The sequence below is a fragment of the Toxotes jaculatrix genome, chromosome 17 (assembly GCF_017976425.1).
Source record: "Toxotes jaculatrix isolate fToxJac2 chromosome 17, fToxJac2.pri, whole genome shotgun sequence".
NCBI classification, from domain to species: domain Eukaryota; kingdom Metazoa; phylum Chordata; class Actinopteri; family Toxotidae; genus Toxotes; species Toxotes jaculatrix.
The window spans coordinates 8,640,179-8,661,759 of record NC_054410.1 but is presented as its reverse complement, the minus strand read 5'-3'; the positions used below and the strand labels follow the sequence as shown (position 1 = coordinate 8,661,759).

Sequence of the window (21,581 nt, the reverse complement as noted above, 5' to 3'; positions counted from 1 at the left end):
GTTGGAATTTGTCTGAGTATGCTATGATTGTGTGGACATGTGCATGCATGCATATAACGGCTGTTTGACTTGAACACGAAACATTTGAGTTGAACATAAAGCCCTCAACGCCTCATGCTATTGTAAAACCGACATATTGTTGCCTCTGGTGCTGCACCTGTTCTACATAGCAACAGAGAGACCTAAGTAAATATTGGTGTACTACCTCATTAGCCCCATTGCACTCTCTTGTACACATTCACACACACACTCTGCCCACATTGCCTTCCTGTTACCCAAAAGGGGTTTTTGTGGGGTTCGGAAAAGGCAGTTCCATTGAACGTCGTGTTAGCCAAAGGGTGGTAAAAATGACCACAGGATGATTTATTTAGCATGGGTGCTTCATAGGTTGGTTGCTGTCGACCTGGGCTTGTGTGGCTTCTTGATGGTAGCTGATGTCCTATTGATCCACTCTAGAGTACAGATCTATAGAGGAAAACCTAACCTCTTTCTGCTGGGCTTTGCATTTCTCTGCATGTAACCTATATAACCACACAGTAGTATTTTCTGTAGAACAGCAAAGGATTTATGACTTGTCTTGTTTTTACAGCTTCTATTTTCATGTAGTCTCACATTAAGGTTAAAGCTAACAGCATTCGCTCTAATTTGGTTGCCATTGCCATTACTGAGTGGGAGGAGACTGGGAGAGTTTCTTTCCAATCCAAGGTGTGGAAATATTCCAGCTGTGAGTCATGTGAATCACACAATATTGTCAGTGTAAAAAATGAATGTGACTTTTACTTCTGGAACTAGTGGCGTCCAAAATAGCTCCTCCAACTTGGCAGCTCTGTTAAAGATGGACATGAAGTCCAGGCTACATGCATCTGAGAATGAAAAACTTTTTCTTTTGACAGCAAGACAGAACTTGCACTGCATTAGTTCACTTTTCAACACTGCCATGAGTTGTGCACAGATGTTGATGACATAGACTGCAGGAGCAAAGCCATGGCATAAAGAGCTAGTATAACTAGCTAGTAATACATAGAGTCGAGTAATACTCCATGTATTATGAGTTCAGTTTTTACTGGGTTGCATCTCATTATTATCCTGGCTTTCTAACAAGTTTCAAGTGCAAGTGTAGTACGTTCTTTTTATTATGCAAGGTGCGACAGCACTGACAAAGTCAAAACACAGCTCAGTTCTTCATGTACGGGAATAAGTACACTTCTCAGCAAGACAGGATTACCAGGATATGAAAGCAAATTGGCTGACACAAATTTCTTTTTGCTTTGAAAAAAAAATCCCACAGAGAGCTACTTCTCCCCTTTTCTCTGTCTCCCTGAAATGATCTCTGATCCAGTCAAGCAGCGTGGCCCCCAGTACCTTGGCCCTGAGTCTCATGGGCCCAGGTAAGAGGCTAGTGGCAGTAAATGCCCTCTAAGCCGTATTAGCCCCGCTGGCTGCCCATGTGGCCCACAGCGATAACAGCAATAACAAGAAAACACAGGCACAGTCGCTCCTCCACCCAAAAATAAATAAATAAAAAAAGAAAAGAAAAAGAATTTAAAACGGAAAGCAGCCTCACTCATGTTTCTAAACATTTCAGCTAAATCCCTGCACCTACCTAAAATGCACCCATTTACTTTTCAAAACACAGCAACTGCCATAGCTTAGTTAGCATATCTTTTATATTTTTGTGTATTTGTGTATTTTTTGTTCAGTGAATAATGAATATGTTTCTGTGTCGATTCAGGTGACAACAGTGGACCGGTTCCAGGGTCAGCAGAATGACTACATCATCCTCTCACTGGTTCGCACCAAAGCCGTGGGACACCTGAGGTAATAACTTCTATGAACATCAGGCCGTAAAACTTAACCTGACCCAAAATAGACACCTTCAGCAGCTATTCTACTACAAATACACTTGTGTACTAAGAACTGCACCTAAGATACACATCCTCCAGGGAAACAACACAGCAGAAATGTAGGCACTTAACTCTCTTGAGACAGCTGTGCTCAGGAGGCGTTCTCTGTTTGTGATGTGTAACTACTGAATGCAGTTTGCTAAAGGACAAAAAAAAAACAATAACACTGTGCATGTCTTGAAGTATGTATGAGCTTAATTTGTGGCAGAGACTACAAAGGGTGCTTCAGGACAGGAGCATGTCTGTGAAGCTGACTGTACCTTTTGTCCTGGTTAAGAGAAGCTATTGTGCTCTGATGATTGGGTTGAGAATATCAAACAAAGAGCTCTATTCTGATCAAAGGCAATCCATATAACAGTGATTAAGACGCATGATGGTTAACCAAACTGCAGCGGTAGGTTTTATGTCTTTTCATCCCACCTCCCATTGCTCTCCGCTTAACTATCCTCCCTCGCTGGCCTCTCCTCTTAGTCTTCAACTCTGCCTCCTTATCTCTCTGCTCCCCCTTGTCCTCACTGCCGCCTCGTTCCTCATTTCCCTGAATTGATTTGGAGTGAAATAGCCTCTCGCTCCTTGGCTGCCATGAGATCCTGACGAGCTCTTTGCACTTACTACGCTGCATGTTTTAATACCAGACAATTGAGGCCGAACTCTTCCACAGTACTTAAGCTTGCCACGCTGTCCCCTGGTTGTGATGTACAGTATCTGCTGTTGGAATTGGCGCTCCACACAGCTTTATCACAGCTGCACTGCCAGTGCATTCATCCGTCCTCACATTGGACAGCTGCAAATTGGAACCCAAGTGCAAATAATAACTCATTCCTTTTGTAGCTAAATACATGTCCCACCCTCGAGCATGGTCAGTTTTAGCTGGTAGAGAAAAGCCTTAAAAACTCTTTTTTTATTCTTTCCCATTCCATACATAAAACAATGAATTGATGTTGCTGGTGATGATAAGTGCAGCGGGCCACAGAAAGTGGTAGTTTATCTTGCTAGCAGCACCTGTGCTCCTCTCAGCATCATTCATTTGATCTTGTCTTACACTGGATATTACACCCTGCCTTGTAGGCAGGCCATTCTCAGCTCCACATTGTGTGGGCTGGCTGTCAAACGCATCCCTGTAACAGTGTGTGTTACAGTAGCAGTTATTCAGTGAAGGGGGATAGAGGAGTGCTGAAGTTTCCATTCTCGAGGATAGGGACTTCTATCAAGGACCTTAAACTAAAAGGTCCTGAAAACCTAGTTTTTCAATCGGCTTCTTACTGTGAGTGGTCACACCATGCATTGCTTTCTGAATGAAAGTGGGCTCCATGGAAGAAGTCCCAGGAAGACCCCACTTTTGAAAGAGAAACACGAAAAAGTCCAACTGGACTTTGCTAAAATGCATGTTGACAAGCCACAATGCTTCTGGGAGAATGTCCTTTGGACAGATGAAGCTGTCAGAGAAAAAAACACCATCCCCACTGTGAAACATTGAGGAGGCTCAGTAATGTTATTGGGTTGCTTTGCTGCTCTGGGTGCCTTTAGTCTGTGGCTCCTCCGACAGGAGAATGACCCAAAGTTGACACATTGGATCATTCTGAAGTGACCTGCTATGAGTCCTGATCCCGTTTGGAGAAGGCAACCCACCAAACCAGAGACAAATGCAGCAGTTGTGTAAGAACAGTTGGCCAGTTTACCAGCTGTGAAGTCTCATAGGAGCTACAAGTGCTTGAATTGAATTCTATGCATTCTTCTTCTTTGTCAAAATCCAGCACCTACTTTACGCACAATGCAATGCCACCAGCAAGAGGTCAGAGATTTCGATGCGTCATGCTAGTAGCACCTAATCTAGCTACTAGCCACAGGCCGCAACCAAAGATGAGGCAACTTCACTTCTTTCTAAATCCACATGCCCAGACTGCAGACTTTTTTTTCTGTTCTTGAGGAAATTTACCAGACTTTGTGCATCTTCCTCTGGAGCTTGAACTTAATATTCATTCATATCTTTAGTGTGCCTGGTGTTTCTGAATGGGCAGTTGAGTAGTTGGAAAAAGAAGTGATTCATGGAAACTTCTTGTGCTGTCCACTGTGTTTTTTACATACTGGGATCACTGTGGTACACCAGCCCTCTTCCTCCTCCTGCACTCTCCCCTTTTCCTGATTCTCCCCTCATGGCAGTCCGCTGCCGTGACAACCACAGGGGACACAGCTGACCATATGATGAGCTGACCCTTGCTTTGACAGGAGAAGTATTCCTGCTGATACACACAGGCACACTCACATGTAGGAGCACACTCTTTGACAGGGAGGCACAGATCCAGACATGCTCTGACATGTACATACACACATGTGGAAACACACACAAACGGCACATGTCCACTCTGCCCTGCCATGTCACAGCACAGCCCAGGTGGGCATCTCTCAGTTGTGCCATGTCCACAGGCTATCATGCTTTGTGATTGGTTCATCTCTGCTAGAGCTCTGTGCTCATTGGTTGTAGTTTGTCTCTGTGGAAATGTTGTGCCTTCAAGTTTCATTTTGTACCATGCAGCCTCCACAATTTTCCCATAAATCTATGGGCTGCACACGTTACCTCACTCATAAACACTGCACAATGGTTTCAGTAAGCCCTTTTTTTCCTTCTACATATTAATGGAACTCATCATGCATATTGCAAGGATTAATCCTCTTAATCTCATGAAGTGCTGGTGTGGACTCCATATTCCACTTTTTTTGGCTGCATGTCAGTGTATGCACTGTATGTGTTAAGATGTATTTGTAAGTGCATCTGTACAAGCATGACCATGTGCCCAATTCTTCTACATCAAACCTAAGATTGTTTTCAGCATCATCATAGCTGCTTGAGATAGCTAGTGTTGCTCCCGCCCAAATGCTCTGCCATCTTCCATGCGCTGTGGTTCTCACTAAACCAAGATGCCTTTTTCTCACAGTGTAGATGTATAAGCTAATCTAAATGGCTACATTTTGCACAACTCCTTTAGGTATCCCCATACAAACACCTAAAACACACAACATGAAGAGGTTGACAGGTACCCTTCTGTCTTTTGTTTGTTTGTTTGTTTGTTTTGGGGGGTTTAATGTGAAACAGCACATTTTTGTAGGTTTTAGAAACCAAGATTTCTTGCTTCATTTCCTGCATGTGTATTGTTTAAGCACAATAGGTGGATGTGTAGTGTGAGAACAGTTTTCTTACACAACAGATTGTAGCTTAACTTTAGGCTTATGATTGTTCAAATTCAGAGCTTGATGTGTATATTTTTCTCCAAGTTGTTCAACGTGGATATATAGATGTTCGAGGGCATTTCTCTATAGATAAACAACCACTATGGGCTTTACAGCAAGCCAAGCAGGATTCCTCCATTCTCTGGGAAATGGCTCCTCTGTCTCTAATCTCTTAATTCTATTGTAAGGCAAGAAAAAGTAACCTATCAGCCCTCTCCTGCACTCTCCCACCTCTTCCCCTCTTTGTCAGCTGTTTACCCCTCCCCTTTGCCTCCCATCCCTTTATATCTCTCTTAGTTTCTGTAACTGTCCCCCTCACCTCTTGCTGCTTATCTTTCACTAAACCTCTCTCCTCCTACACTATACTGCCTTTTTTCTTTCTTTGCAATCTTTACTTGATCCTTCCACTTTGATCCCTTTACTTCAGTCTTTGTTTTTGCCCCTACACATTATTCCTTCTCCTCTTACAATTTCACACATTCCTCACCCACCTCTGCTGCGTCTCTTTGAATTTTTTTTTTTACCCCTTGTGTCAAACAAATTTCCAACTGTTTTTTTCTACAGGGATGTGAGACGTCTGGTGGTGGCCATGTCAAGAGCCAGACTGGGTTTGTACATCTTTGCCCGGGTGTCACTGTTCCAAAACTGCTTCGAGCTGACTCCTGCCTTCAACCAACTCACTGCCAGACCTCTGCAGCTGCATATCAGACCACACGAGTACTACAACCAGGAACAGCCTGTACGTAAACACACATGCATGCACTTGCCAGTTTCTTGAAGCATAATAACCTTCTACTCCATTGAACTTGGATGATTATGAGGTTTCAAGTTCAAGTTCAAGTTTGTAGATAAGATCTTATTTTCCCACATGTTCCACACCAGTAGCCATTTCCATAAAACTCTATTTCCATCCCCAGCATCCCACCACGTCACTGCTGCCACAGCCCCCTGACTCTATCTAATCCTGCCTCTATATTCTGAATGGCATCTCCATTCCCCTTGGTCCTCAGTGCCCCAAAGTCTGACTGCATATTTGCCCACAGGCCCTGGCCGGTTGCAGCATTCTGCAGGGGCCATCTGCAAGCATGGGAAACACAGGCCTGGTTATAATTAACCCCCAAAGGTCAGAAAGCAAAACCACTCTCCCTTATCCCGCCAGGCCAGCATGAGACGACTGTTGTCTGGTCACTGTGTCTCACTGACTGGCGTGTGTGGCAACCGGGGTGTCTAAAATACCCCATAGCCTGTGACACTTCCTCTGACTCTAGAGTGTTCATCCCCATGGGGGACAGCTGTTTCGGGCACACACATGCGGCCCCTGCTTAGCTTAGCCCGTCTATCTGGAGTCCGTGAACCCCTGCTGCTTACACGCAGATGCAGATTAAAAGTCAGATTTTGTCTGGCAACACTCGACCAGAACTGTCACAGGCTACTAAATGGTGCTGATTCAGAGGCAGTTATAAAAATGAAGAACAACACAGCTGCTTAATGCTCCATATGGATCTACATGTTTATAGCAGTATTAGACAGCACCGGACAGACTGTAAAACGTGATGTCTAAACACACTCAGTCACTGAGAAGCACATTAACGCAGTGATATTGTTACTGATAGTTTTAGAAGCAATAAAATCACACACAGTTAAGTTTTACAGAATTGAAGCAGTCATTGCATTCACTTTGACATGATGCCCAAAGGGCCTGTGTGAGCATCACCCCTGTATTTAGGAGGTAACAGCCCAGCAGATTGAATATTCTACTCGCCTAACTCCTCGGTTTAGGCTGCAAGACTCTGTCTGCATACTAATTTGATCAAATTACAAACTCTGCATCCTCAACTCCTTTTGATAGTATGTGATCACTGGAGGCTGCAAGTGGGAAATTTGCTTTCAGATAACAAGGAGGTAGCAGAGGGCAATAATTGAATAGAGTTGTAATTTCCCTGCACATTTTGACTCAGATCAAAAGTTTACCAAGTGGTTCCTTAAAGAATGACTGCTAACAAGACACATATAATCCTTAATTATCATTCCTTCCACAAAACATCATGGAAATACAGTCCTTCTCTTACCGATTTCTTTTTTTATTTCTTCCTGCCAGAGAGATGCTTCTGGACAGCCAGACCAAATCATCAAGAACATGCCAGAGATGGCCAACTTGGTGTATAATATGTACATGCACATGATCCAGACTTCCCAGAAGTACAGACAGGTAAAAATCTTTGATAAATACAATAATGAAGAGTGTCAAATACAGGATACACTACTGTATCATTCAAAACAACCAGCAGTTTCAAGTTCAAGTAGATATGACCACCTCGTTGTGGTCATATCTACTTGAGTATACACACACTATACCAACACACTAACAAATGTCTGTATTTAACTTTCTAGAAGTCTTGTTACATTAAGCATAAAAGTTGTGCTAAAAGCGGTAACACTCTCTCCCTGGCCACTATCTTGCTATTTTTTAAAACCTTCACACTTTGATGCAACAGAGTAAATGGGTCAGATGTAAGCGAACTGTTAAAGGTGTGCATGTGGGGAAGAGAATTAACAGGCCATAAGCCAAGCATATGAAATGTGGAGCTTGAGTGATTTTTGTATTTGTCTCATATTGTATTTCGTGCTCACTTAAAGCAGATTAGAGCGTAATAGAAGGGGAAAAAGGAAAAATAAAGACTAGTGAGGGAGAGACAACTACGTTTGCTATATTGGTATCTAAAGTACATTGCCCTCAACGTAGTATGTATTCCAGTAGAACACACCAAGATTTGATACTTTGGTCAATAGTAAAAAACAAACCTGGAAATTCCCTAAGTCCTCATTTTGAATATTTGCCTTTCCCTCCTTAGCAGCAGCAGGAGAAACTGGCTCAGCCTCCACAACAAACCAAGACAGATGCTGTGGCTGAGAAAGCGCCAGCTAGCTCTGGGGACCCGGAGGAAGAAACCCCCATGGAGCAGGAAAACCCAGAAGGAGAGGCCAGCTCAGAGCCAAACTCTGAGGACACCACTGCGATGGAAGAAAATCAAGATACAGTAGGCCATGTTAAGATGCCAGAGCATCCTGGAAGAGACAGCGACAGCGATGGAGAGGACAGTGAGGAGGAGCAAGAGAAATAGAGCATCTTCGGATGGAACTACTGTCTAATTAAGGGCATCAGTTATTGAGGGGACCAAGGACTGTCCCTTAAGAAAAGATTAGTGTGGAGTCAGTGATTCTGAATTTGTTTTTAAGTGAAAGGGGATCCTGATGACAGTGTTTCAACCAACATTTGATTTTGTAACCATCTCTACTTTTATATTAAAATTGGAAACCTTTCATTGTTTTTGACATGATTTACTATATGTACACCCACCAGAGCTTATAATACTCTTAAAGAGGCACTAATCTAGAGATCTCTCTCACATGCACACACTGACAAATACAATGTATAGTCAACATGTTTAAGCCTTGTCAAAATCTCATGATACTTCCATCCATTCATCTGTTTCCCCCCTCTGCTTTAAGCACAACTCAAATCTGATTGGCTCAGCCTATACCAGCTACAGAAGCTGCAACTAAGCTGCATTTGTAGGTCAGTCACTTTACCCAAGGGCCAGTGTGCATGCTGGGGGATTTGAACTTGCCCTCTGGATGTACACAGTCACTCAGCTAGCAAGCCTTAAATCCTCTGCCATTCATAACTCTACGTGGAGTAAGTAACAGCACAGTGCTCCTCAGAATAGTTCATATCAGCCGGGTCAGTACTAGACTAGGTAATTTAAATATAAATCCACTCAAAATGGAGAGGTTAACACAGTCCACAGCCCTACGGGCAAAAACACAGACCGGAAATTCATTCATTATCATGCACCAGAGGTTGGTTATTACATCATACCTCAGGCAAGTTGAGTGAGCAGGTCAGCTGCACAGCTGCTCTTGCCTGGGCCAGTCTGAAGACCTGATGGAGAACCATGTGTTGATGGATGTGGAGAGACACATTTTCTGCATTCAGTCATGTGTGGAGCCATGTAACGTCTATTTTTCTAACTTCTGAGAGCACGGAGCTCCGGGTTGAGATTAACATGAGTATTTTGGAGTAGTGGGCTACGCCCTCCTGTTGGCTGAGGAAAGGATTAGAATGAGAGGTTAGATAAGGGAGATTATCTCTGTCAGCTGCAGCTGCACCTATAAATTACTAACAGAAGTTTTGGCATAGAGCCTATAAGACCAATGTACTGTATCACATGGTGCTTAATATTTTCATACTTTATACTGTTTAACAAATGTACATGGCTTTCTATATAATCTATATCTATATAATGAGCTAAAAGCTAGTGATAGGTCCGGATACAAATATGACTTTTTGGCATATTTTGAAGCCTTACTGTACTATGACGTTTTTTATGACATTTTGAGGTCTTACTAAAATAATACTATTTTTGGCATATTTTGATGCCTTACTATACTATGATGTTTTTTATGATATTATGAGGTGAAAAATTTTTTTGACTTTTTTTGTCCGATTTTGACGCCTTACTATACTATGACGTTTTTCATGACATTTTGAGGTCAAATAAATTTTGACTTTTTTTGTCCGATTTTGACGCCTTACTATACTATGACGTTTTTTATGACATTTTGAGGTGAAAAAAATTTTTGACTTTTTTTGTCCGATTTTGACGCCTTACTATACTATGTCGTTTTTTATGACATTTTGAGGTGAAAAAATTTTTTGACTTTTTTTGTCCGATTTTGACGCCTTACTATACTATGACGTTTTTCATGACATTTTGAGGTCAAAAAAATTTTTGACTTTTTTTGTCCGATTTTGACGCCTTACTATATTATGACGTTTTTCATGACATTTTGAGGTCAAAAAAATTTTTGACTTTTTTTGTCCGATTTTGACGCCTTACTATGCTATGACGTTTTTTATGACAAAAGTCAAAAAAAAATTTTTGACTTTTTTTGTCCGATTTTGACGCCATACTATACTATGACGTTTTTTATGACATTTTGAGGTAAAAAAAAAATTTGACATTTTTTGCCCGAAAAAAACGCCATACTATACTATGACGTTTTTTATGACATTTTGAGGTCAAAAAAAATTTGGACTTTTTTTGTCCGATTTTGACGCCATACTATACTATGACGTTTTTTATGACAAAAAAGTGAAAAAAAAAATTTTGACTTTTTTTGTCCGATTTTGACGCCTTACTATACTATGATGTTTTTTATGACATTTTGAGGTCAAAAAAAATTTTGACTTTTTTTGTCCGATTTTGACGCCATACTATACTATGACGTTTTTTATGACATTTTGAGGTCAAAAAATTTTTTGACTTTTTTTGTCCGATTTTGACGCCATACTATACTATGGCGTTTTTTATGACATTTTGAGGACAAAAAAAATTTTGACATTTTTTGCTCGAAAAAAACGCCATACTATACTATGACGTTTTTTATGACATTTTGAGGTGAAAAAAATTTTTGACTTTTTTTGTCCGATTTTGACGCCATACTATACTATGACGTTTTTTATGACATTTTGAGGTCAAAAAAATTTTTGACTTTTTGTGTCCGATTTTGACGCCATACTATACTATGACGTTTTTTATGACATTTTGAGGTCAAAAAAAATGTTGACTTTTTTTGTCCGATTTTGACGCCATACTATACTATGACGTTTTTTATGACATTTTGAGGTCAAAAAAAAATTTGACATTTTTTGCCCGAAAAAAACGCCATACTATACTATGACGTTTTTTATGACATTTTGAGGTCGAAAAAAAATTTGACATTTTTTGTACGAAAAAAACGCCATACTATACTATGACGTTTTTTATGACATTTTGAGGTCAAAAAATTTTTTGACTTTTTTTGTCCGATTTTGACGCCATACTATACTATGACGTTTTTTATGACATTTTGAGGTGAAAAAAAATTTTGACTTTTTTTGTCCAATTTTGACGGCATACTATACTATGACGTTTTTTGACATTTTGAGGTGAAAAAATTTTTTGACTTTTTTTGTCCGATTTTGACGCCTTACTATACTATGACGTTTTTTATGACATTTTGAGGTCGAAAAATTTTTTGACTTTTTTTGTCCGAAAAAAACGCCTTACTATACTATGACGTTTTTTATGACATTTTGAGGTTAAAAAAATTTTTGACTTTTTTTGTCCGAAAAAAACGCCATACTATACTATGACGTTTTTTTATGACATTTTGAGGTCAAAAAATTTTTTGACTTTTTTTGTCCGAAAAAAACGCCATACTATACTATGACGTTTTTTATGACATTTTGAGGTCAAAAATTTTTTTGACTTTTTTTGTCCGAAAAAAACGCCATACTATACTATGACGTTTTTTATGACATTTTGAGGTCGAAAAATTTTTTGACTTTTTTTGTCCGATTTTGACGCCATACTATACTATGACGTTTTTTATGACATTTTGAGGTGAAAAAATTTTTTGACTTTTTTTGTCAGATTTTGACGCCTTACTATACTATGACGTTTTTTGACATTTTGAGGTGAAAAAATTTTTTGACTTTTTTTGTCCGATTTTGACGCCATACTATACTATGACGTTTTTTATGACATTTTGAGGTCAAAAAATTTTTTGACTTTTTTTGTCCGATTTTGACGGCATACTATACTATGACGTTTTTTATGACATTTTGAGGTGAAAAAAATTTTTGACTTTTTTTGTCCGAAAAAAACGCCTTACTATACTATGACGTTTTTTATGACATTTTGAGGTCGAAAAATTTTTTGACTTTTTTTGTCCGATTTTGACGCCATACTATGACGTTTTTTATGACATTTTGAGGTGAAAAATTTTTTTGACTTTTTTTGTCCGATTTTGACGCCTTACTATACTATGACGTTTTTTATGACATTTTGAGATCAAAAAAATTTTTGACTTTTTTTGTCCGATTTTGACGCCATACTATACTATGACGTTTTTTATGACATTTTGAGGTGAAAAAAAATTTTGACTTTTTTTGTCCGATTTTGACGCCATACTATACTATGACGTTTTTTATGACATTTTGAGGTCAAAAAAAAATTTGACATTTTTTGCTCGAAAAAAACGCCATACTATACTATGACGTTTTTATGACATTTTGAGGTCAAAAAAATTTTTGACTTTTTTTTGTCCGATTTTGACGCCTTACTATACTATGACGTTTTTTATGACATTTTGAGGTCAAAAAAATTTTTGACTTTTTTTGTCCGAAAAAAACGCCTTACTATACTATGACGTTTTTTATGACATTTTGAGGTCGAAAATTTTTTTGACTTTTTTTGTCCGAAAAAAACGCCATACTATACTATGACATTTTTTATGACATTTTGAGGTCGAAAAATTTTTTGACTTTTTTTGTCCGAAAAAAACGCCATACTATACTATGACGTTTTTTATGACATTTTGAGGTCAAAAAATTTTTTGACTTTTTTTGTCCGATTTTGACGCCATACTATACTATGACGTTTTTTATGACATTTTGAGGTAAAAAAAAATTTTGACATTTTTTGACCGAAAAAAACGGCATACTATATTATGACGTTTTTTATGACATTTTGAGGTCAAAAAATTTTTTGACATTTTTTGCCCGAAAAAAACGCCATACTATACTATGACGTTTTTTATGACATTTTGAGGTGAAAAAATTTTTTGACTTTTTTTGCTCGAAAAAAACGCCATAGTGTACTATGACATTTTTATGACATTTTGAGGTAAAAAAAAATGTTGACTTTTTTTGTCCGATTTTGACGCCATACTATACTATGATGTTTTTTATGACATTTTGAGGTCAAAAAAAATTTTGACTTTTTTTGTCCGATTTTGATGGCATACTATACTATAACGTTTTTTATGACATTTTGAGGTCAAAAAAATTTTTGACATTTTTTGCCCGAAAAAAACGCCATACTATACTATGACGTTTTTTATGACATTTTGAGGTCAAAAATTTTTTTGACTTTTTTTGTCCGATTTTGACGCCATACTATACTATGACGTTTTTTATGACAAAAAAGTCAAAAAAAATTTTTATGACTTTTTTTGTCCGATTTTGACGCCTTACTATACTATGACGTTTTTTATGAAATTTTGAGATCAAAAAAATTTTTGACTTTTTTTGTCCGATTTTGACGCCATACTATACTATGACATTTTTTATGACATTTTGAGGTGAAAAAAAATTTTGACTTTTTTTGTCCGATTTTGACGCCATACTATACTATGACGTTTTTTATGGCATTTTGAGGTCAAAAAAAATGTTGACTTTTTTTGTCCGATTTTGACGCCATACTATACTATGACGTTTTTTATGACATTTTGAGGTCAAAAAAAAATTTGACATTTTTTGCTCGAAAAAAACGCCATACTATACTATGACGTTTTTATGACATTTTGAGGTCAAAAAAAATTTTGACTTTTTTTTGTCCGATTTTGACGCCTTACTATACTATGACGTTTTTTATGACATTTTGAGGTCAAAAAAATTTTTGACTTTTTTTGTCCGAAAAAAACGCCTTACTATACTATGACGTTTTTTATGACATTTTGAGGTCGAAAAATTTTTTGACTTTTTTTGTCCGATTTTGACGCCATACTATACTATGACGTTTTTTATGACATTTTGAGGTCAAAAAAAAATTTGACATTTTTTGCTCGAAAAAAACGCCATACTATACTATGACGTTTTTTATGACATTTTGAGGTCAAAAAATTTTTTGACTTTTTTTGTCCGATTTTGACGCCATACTATACTATGACGTTTTTTATGACAAAAAAGTCAAAAAAATTTTTATGACTTTTTTTGTCCGATTTTGACGCCTTACTATACTATGACGTTTTTTATGACATTTTGAGATCAAAAAAATTTTTGACTTTTTTTGTCCGATTTTGACGCCATACTATACTATGACGTTTTTTATGACATTTTGAGGTCGAAAAATTTTTTGACTTTTTTTGTCCGATTTTGACGCCATACTATACTATGACGTTTTTTATGACATTTTGAGGTCAAAAAATTTTTTGACTTTTTGTGTCCGATTTTGACGCCATACTATACTATGACCTTTTTTATGACATTTTGAGGTGAAAAAAAATGTTGACTTTTTTTGTCCGATTTTGACGCCATACTATACTATGACGTTTTTTATGACATTTTGAGGTAAAAAAAAATGTTGACTTTTTTTGTCCGATTTTGACGCCATACTATACTATGACGTTTTTTATGACATTTTGAGGTCAAAAAATTTTTTGACTTTTTCTGTCCGAAAAAAACGCCATACCATACTATGACGTTTTTTATGACATTTTGAGGTCGAAAAATTTTTTGACTTTTTTTGTCCGATTTTGACGCCATACTATACTATGACGTTTTTTATGACATTTTGAGGTCAAAAAATTTTTTGACTTTTTGTGTCCGATTTTGACGCCATACTATACTATGACGTTTTTTATGACATTTTGAGGTGAAAAAAAATGTTGACTTTTTTTGTCCGATTTTGACGCCATACTATACTATGACGTTTTTTATGACATTTTGAGGTAAAAAAAAATGTTGACTTTTTTTGTCCGATTTTGACGCCATACTATACTATGACGTTTTTTATGACATTTTGAGGTCAAAAAAAATGTTGACATTTTTTGCCCGAAAAAAACGCCATACTATACTATGACGTTTTTTATGACATTTTGAGGTCAAAAAAAAATTTGACATTTTTTGCCCGAAAAAAACGCCATACTATACTATGACGTTTTTTATGACAGTTTGAGGTAAAAAAAAAAATTTGACATTTTTTGCCCGAAAAAAACGCCATACTATACTATGACGTTTTTTATGACATTTTGAGGTCAAAAAATTTTTTGACTTTTGTTGTCCGATTTTGACGCCATACTATACTATGACGTTTTTTATGACATTTTGAGGTAAAAAAAAAATTTGACATTTTTTGCTCGAAAAAAAAGCCATACTATACTATGACGTTTTTTATGACATTTTGAGGTCAAAAAATTTTTTGACTTTTTTTGCTCAAAAAAAACGCCATACTATACTATGACGTTTTTTATGACATTTTGAGGTCAAAAATTTTTTTGACTTTTTGTGTCCGATTTTGACGCCATACTATACTATGACGTTTTTTATGACATTTTGAGGTCAAAAAATTTTTTGACTTTTTTTGTCCGATTTTGACGCCATACTATACTATCACGTTTTTTATGACATTTTGAGGTGAAAAAAATTTTTGACTTTTTTTGTCCGATTTTGACGCCTTACTATACTATGACGTTTTTTATGACATTTTGAGGTGAAAAAAAATTTTGACTTTTTTTGTCCGAAAAAAACGCCATACTATACTATGACGTTTTTTATGACGAGGTCAAAAATTTTTTTGACTTTTTTTGTCCGATTTTGACGCCATACTATACTATGACGTTTTTTATGACATTTTGAGGTCAAAAAAATTTTTGACTTTTTGTGTCCGATTTTGACGCCATACTATACTATGACGTTTTTTATGACATTTTGAGGTAAAAAAAAATGTTGACTTTTTTTGTCCGATTTTGACGCCATACTATACTATGACGTTTTTTATGACATTTTGAGGTCAAAAAAAATGTTGACATTTTTTGCCCGAAAAAAACGCCATACTATACTATGACGTTTTTATGACAGTTTGAGGTCAAAAAAAAATTTGACATTTTTTGCCCGAAAAAAACGCCATACTATACTATGACGTTTTTTATGACATTTTGAGGTCAAAAATTTTTTTGACTTTTTTTGTCCGATTTTGACGCCATACTATACTATGACGTTTTTTATGACATTTTGAGGTCAAAAAAAATGTTGACATTTTTTGCCCGAAAAAAACGCTATACTATACTATGACGTTTTTTATGACATTTTGAGGTCAAAAAAAAATTTGACATTTTTTGCCCGAAAAAAACGCCATACTATACTATGACGTTTTTTATGACAGTTTGAGGTCGAAAAAAAATTTGACATTTCTTGCCCGAAAAAAACGCCATACTATACTATGACGTTTTTTATGACATTTTGAGGTCAAAAAATTTTTTGACTTTTTTTGTCCGATTTTGACGCCATACTATACTATGACGTTTTTTATGACATTTTGAGGTCAAAAAAATTTTTGACTTTTTTTGCTCGAAAAAAACGCCATACTATACTATGACGTTTTTTATGACATTTTGAGGTCAAAAAATTTTTTGACTTTTTTTGTCCGATTTTGACGCCATACTATACTATGACGTTTTTTATGACATTTTGAGGTGAAAAATTTTTTTGACTTTTTTTGTCCGATTTTGACGCCATACTATACTATGACGTTTTTTATGACATTTTGAGGTGAAAAAAAATTTTGACTTTTTTTGTCCGAAAAAAAACGCCATACTATACTATGACGTTTTTTATGACATTTTGAGGTCAAAAAATTTTTTGACTTTTTTTGTCCGATTTTGACGCCTTACTATACTATGACGTATTTTATGACATTTTGAGGTCGAAAAAAAATTTGACATTTTTTGTCCGAAAAAAACGCCATACTATACTATGACGTTTTTTATGACATTTTGAGGTGAAAAAAATTTTTGACTTTTTTTGTCCGATTTTGACGCCATACTATACTATGACGTTTTTTATGACATTTTGAGGTCAAAAAATTTTTTGACTTTTTTTGCTCGAAAAAAACGCCATACTATATTATGACGTTTTTATGACATTTTGAGGTAAAAAAAAATGTTGACTTTTTTTGTCCGATTTTGACGCCATACTATACTATGACGTTTTTTATGACATTTTGAGGTAAAAAAAAATTTTTGACATTTTTTGCCCGAAAAAAACGCCATACTATACTATGACGTTTTTTATGATATTTTGAGGTCAAAAAATTTTTTGACATTTTTCGCCCGAAAAAAAGCCATACTATACTATGATGTTTTTTATGACATTTTGAGGTCAAAAAAATTTTGACTTTTTTTGCCCGAAAAAAACGCCATACTATACTATGACGTTTTTTATGACATTTTGAGGTCAAAAACATTTTTGACTTTTTTTGTCCGATTTTGACGCCATACTATACTATGACGTTTTTTATGACATTTTGAGGTCAAAAAATTTTTTGACTTTTTTTGCCCGAAAAAAACGCCATACTATACTATGACGTTTTTTATGACATTTTGAGGTCAAAAAAAAATTTGACATTTTTTGCCCGAAAAAAACGCCATACTATACTATGACGTTTTTTATGACAGTTTGAGGTAAAAAAAAAAATTTGACATTTTTTGCCCGAAAAAAACGCCATACTATACTATGACGTTTTTTATGACATTTTGAGGTCAAAAAATTTTTTGACTTTTGTTGTCCGATTTTGACGCCATACTATACTATGACGTTTTTTATGACATTTTGAGGTAAAAAAAAAATTTGACATTTTTTGCTCGAAAAAAAAGCCATACTATACTATGACGTTTTTTATGACATTTTGAGGTCAAAAAAATTTTTGACTTTTTTTGCTCAAAAAAAACGCCATACTATACTATGACGTTTTTTATGACATTTTGAGGTCAAAAAATTTTTTGACTTTTTGTGTCCGATTTTGACGCCATACTATACTATGACGTTTTTTATGACATTTTGAGGTCAAAAAATTTTTTGACTTTTTTTGTCCGATTTTGACGCCATACTATACTATCACGTTTTTTATGACATTTTGAGGTGAAAAAAATTTTTGACTTTTTTTGTCCGATTTTGACGCCTTACTATACTATGACGTTTTTTATGACATTTTGAGGTGAAAAAAAATTTTGACTTTTTTTGTCCGAAAAAAACGCCATACTATACTATGACGTTTTTTATGACGAGGTCAAAAATTTTTTTGACTTTTTTTGTCCGATTTTGACGCCATACTATACTATGACGTTTTTTATGACATTTTGAGGTCAAAAAAAATTTTGACTTTTTGTGTCCGATTTTGACGCCATACTATACTATGACGTTTTTTATGACATTTTGAGGTAAAAAAAAATGTTGACTTTTTTTGTCCGATTTTGACGCCATACTATACTATGACGTTTTTTATGACATTTTGAGGTCAAAAAAAATGTTGACATTTTTTGCCCGAAAAAAACGCCATACTATACTATGACGTTTTTATGACAGTTTGAGGTCAAAAAAAAATTTGACATTTTTTGCCCGAAAAAAACGCCATACTATACTATGACGTTTTTTATGACATTTTGAGGTCAAAAATTTTTTTGACTTTTTTTGTCCGATTTTGACGCCATACTATACTATGACGTTTTTTATGACATTTTGAGGTCAAAAAAAATGTTGACATTTTTTGCCCGAAAAAAACGCTATACTATACTATGACGTTTTTTATGACATTTTGAGGTCAAAAAAAAATTTGACATTTTTTGCCCGAAAAAAACGCCATACTATACTATGACGTTTTTTATGACAGTTTGAGGTCGAAAAAAAATTTGACATTTCTTGCCCGAAAAAAACGCCATACTATACTATGACGTTTTTTATGACATTTTGAGGTCAAAAAATTTTTTGACTTTTTTTGTCCGATTTTGACGCCATACTATACTATGACGTTTTTTATGACATTTTGAGGTCAAAAAAATTTTTGACTTTTTTTGCTCGAAAAAAACGCCATACTATACTATGACGTTTTTTATGACATTTTGAGGTCAAAAAATTTTTTGACTTTTTTTGTCCGATTTTGACGCCATACTATACTATGACGTTTTTTATGACATTTTGAGGTGAAAAATTTTTTTGACTTTTTTTGTCCGATTTTGACGCCATACTATACTATGACGTTTTTTATGACATTTTGAGGTGAAAAAAAATTTTGACTTTTTTTGTCCGAAAAAAAACGCCATACTATACTATGACGTTTTTTATGACATTTTGAGGTCAAAAAATTTTTTGACTTTTTTTGTCCGATTTTGACGCCTTACTATACTATGACGTATTTTATGACATTTTGAGGTCGAAAAAAAATTTGACATTTTTTGTCCGAAAAAAACGCCATACTATACTATGACGTTTTTTATGACATTTTGAGGTGAAAAAAATTTTTGACTTTTTTTGTCCGATTTTGACGCCATACTATACTATGACGTTTTTTATGACATTTTGAGGTCAAAAAATTTTTTGACTTTTTTTGCTCGAAAAAAACGCCATACTATATTATGACGTTTTTATGACATTTTGAGGTAAAAAAAAATGTTGACTTTTTTTGTCCGATTTTGACGCCATACTATACTATGACGTTTTTTATGACATTTTGAGGTAAAAAAAATTTTTTGACATTTTTTGCCCGAAAAAAACGCCATACTATACTATGACGTTTTTTATGATATTTTGAGGTCAAAAAATTTTTTGACATTTTTCGCCCGAAAAAAAGCCATACTATACTATGATGTTTTTTATGACATTTTGAGGTCAAAAAAATTTTGACTTTTTTTGCCCGAAAAAAACGCCATACTATACTATGACGTTTTTTATGACATTTTGAGGTCAAAAACATTTTTGACTTTTTTTGTCCGATTTTGACGCCATACTATACTATGACGTTTTTTATGACATTTTGAGGTCAAAAAATTTTTTGACTTTTTTTGCCCGAAAAAAACGCCATACTATACTATGACGTTTTTTATGACATTTTGAGGTCAAAAATTTTTTTGACTTTTTTTGCCCGAAAAAAACGCCATACTATACTATGACGTTTTTTATGACATTTTGAGGTCAAAAAAAGTTTTGACTTTTTTTGCTCGAAAAAAACGCCATACTATACTATGACGTTTTTTATGACATTTTGAGGTCAAAAAAAATGTTGACTTTTTTTGTCCGATTTTGACCGCATACTATACTATGACGTTTTTTATGACATTTTGCGGTAAAAAAAAATTGACATTTTTTGCCCGAAAAAAACGCCATACTATACTATGACATTTTTTATGACAGTTTGAGGTCAAAAAAAAATTTGACATTTTTTGCCCGAAAAAAACGCCATACTATACTATGACGTTTTTTATGACATTTTGAGGTCAAAAATTTTTTTGACATTTTTTGCCCGAAAAAAACGCCATACTATACTATGACGTTTTTTATGACATTTTGAGGTCAAAAATTTTTTTGACTTTTTTTGTCCGATTTTGACGCCATACTATACTATGACGTTTTTTATGACATTTTGAGGTCAAAAAATTTTTTGACTTTTTTTGTCCGAAAAAAACGCCATACCATACTATGACGTTTTTTATGACATTTTGAGGTCGAAAAATTTTTTGACTTTTTTTGTCCGATTTTGACGCCATACTATACTATGACGTTTTTTATGACATTTTGAGGTCAAAAAATTTTTTGACTTTTTGTGTCCGATTTTGACGCCATACTATACTATGACGTTTTTTATGACATTTTGAGGTGAAAAAAAATGTTGACTTTTTTTGTCCGATTTTGACGCCATACTATACTATGACGTTTTTTATGACATTTTGAGGTAAAAAAAAATGTTGACTTTTTTTGTCCGATTTTGACGCCATACTATACTATGACGTTTTTTATGACATTTTGAGGTCAAAAAATTTTTTGACTTTTTTTGTCCGAAAAAAACGCCATACCATACTATGACGTTTTTTATGACATTTTGAGGTCGAAAAATTTTTTGACTTTTTTTGTCCGATTTTGACGCCATACTATACTATGACGTTTTTTATGACATTTTGAGGTCAAAAAATTTTTTGACTTTTTGTGTCCGATTTTGACGCCATACTATACTATGACGTTTTTTATGACATTTTGAGGTGAAAAAAAATGTTGACTTTTTTTGTCCGATTTTGACGCCATACTATACTATGACGTTTTTTATGACATTTTGAGGTAAAAAAAAATGTTGACTTTTTTTGTCCGATTTTGACGCCATACTATACTATGACGTTTTTTATGACATTTTGAGGTCAAAAAAAATGTTGACATTTTTTGCCCGAAAAAAACGCCATACTATACTATGACGTTTTTTATGACATTTTGAGGTCAAAAAAAAATTTGACATTTTTTGCCCGAAAAAAACGCCATACTATACTATGACGTTTTTTATGACAGTTTGAGGTAAAAAAAAAAATTTGACATTTTTTGCCCGAAAAAAACGCCATACTATACTATGACGTTTTTTATGACATTTTGAGGTCAAAAAATTTTTTGACTTTTGTTGTCCGATTTTGACGCCATACTATACTATGACGTTTTTTATGACATTTTGAGGTAAAAAAAAAATTTGACATTTTTTGCTCGAAAAAAAAGCCATACTATACTATGACGTTTTTTATGACATTTTGAGGTCAAAAAAATTTTTGACTTTTTTTGCTCAAAAAAAACGCCATACTATACTATGACGTTTTTTATGA

General features: G+C 35.1%; 1 protein-coding gene across 2 annotated transcripts in view; it reads left to right on the top strand.

Annotated features, from left to right (window-relative positions):
• The window catches only part of aqr (aquarius intron-binding spliceosomal factor), a 46,745-nt gene extending 38,295 nt beyond the window's left edge, over positions 1-8,450 (top strand). Inside the window, exons 33-36 of one of the 2 annotated variants that reach the window (XM_041061233.1) lie at positions 1,733-1,818; positions 5,694-5,868; positions 7,228-7,338; positions 7,985-8,450. In XM_041061233.1, the coding sequence (XP_040917167.1) occupies positions 1,733-1,818; positions 5,694-5,868; positions 7,228-7,338; positions 7,985-8,251 (639 nt within the window). In that variant the 3' untranslated portion in view covers positions 8,252-8,450. Of the gene's footprint in view, positions 1-1,732; positions 1,819-5,693; positions 5,869-7,227; positions 7,339-7,981 lie in introns of both variants that reach the window. The other variant, XM_041061232.1, reaches the window with a different exon arrangement.
• The last annotated feature ends 13,131 nt before the right edge of the window (positions 8,451-21,581 follow it).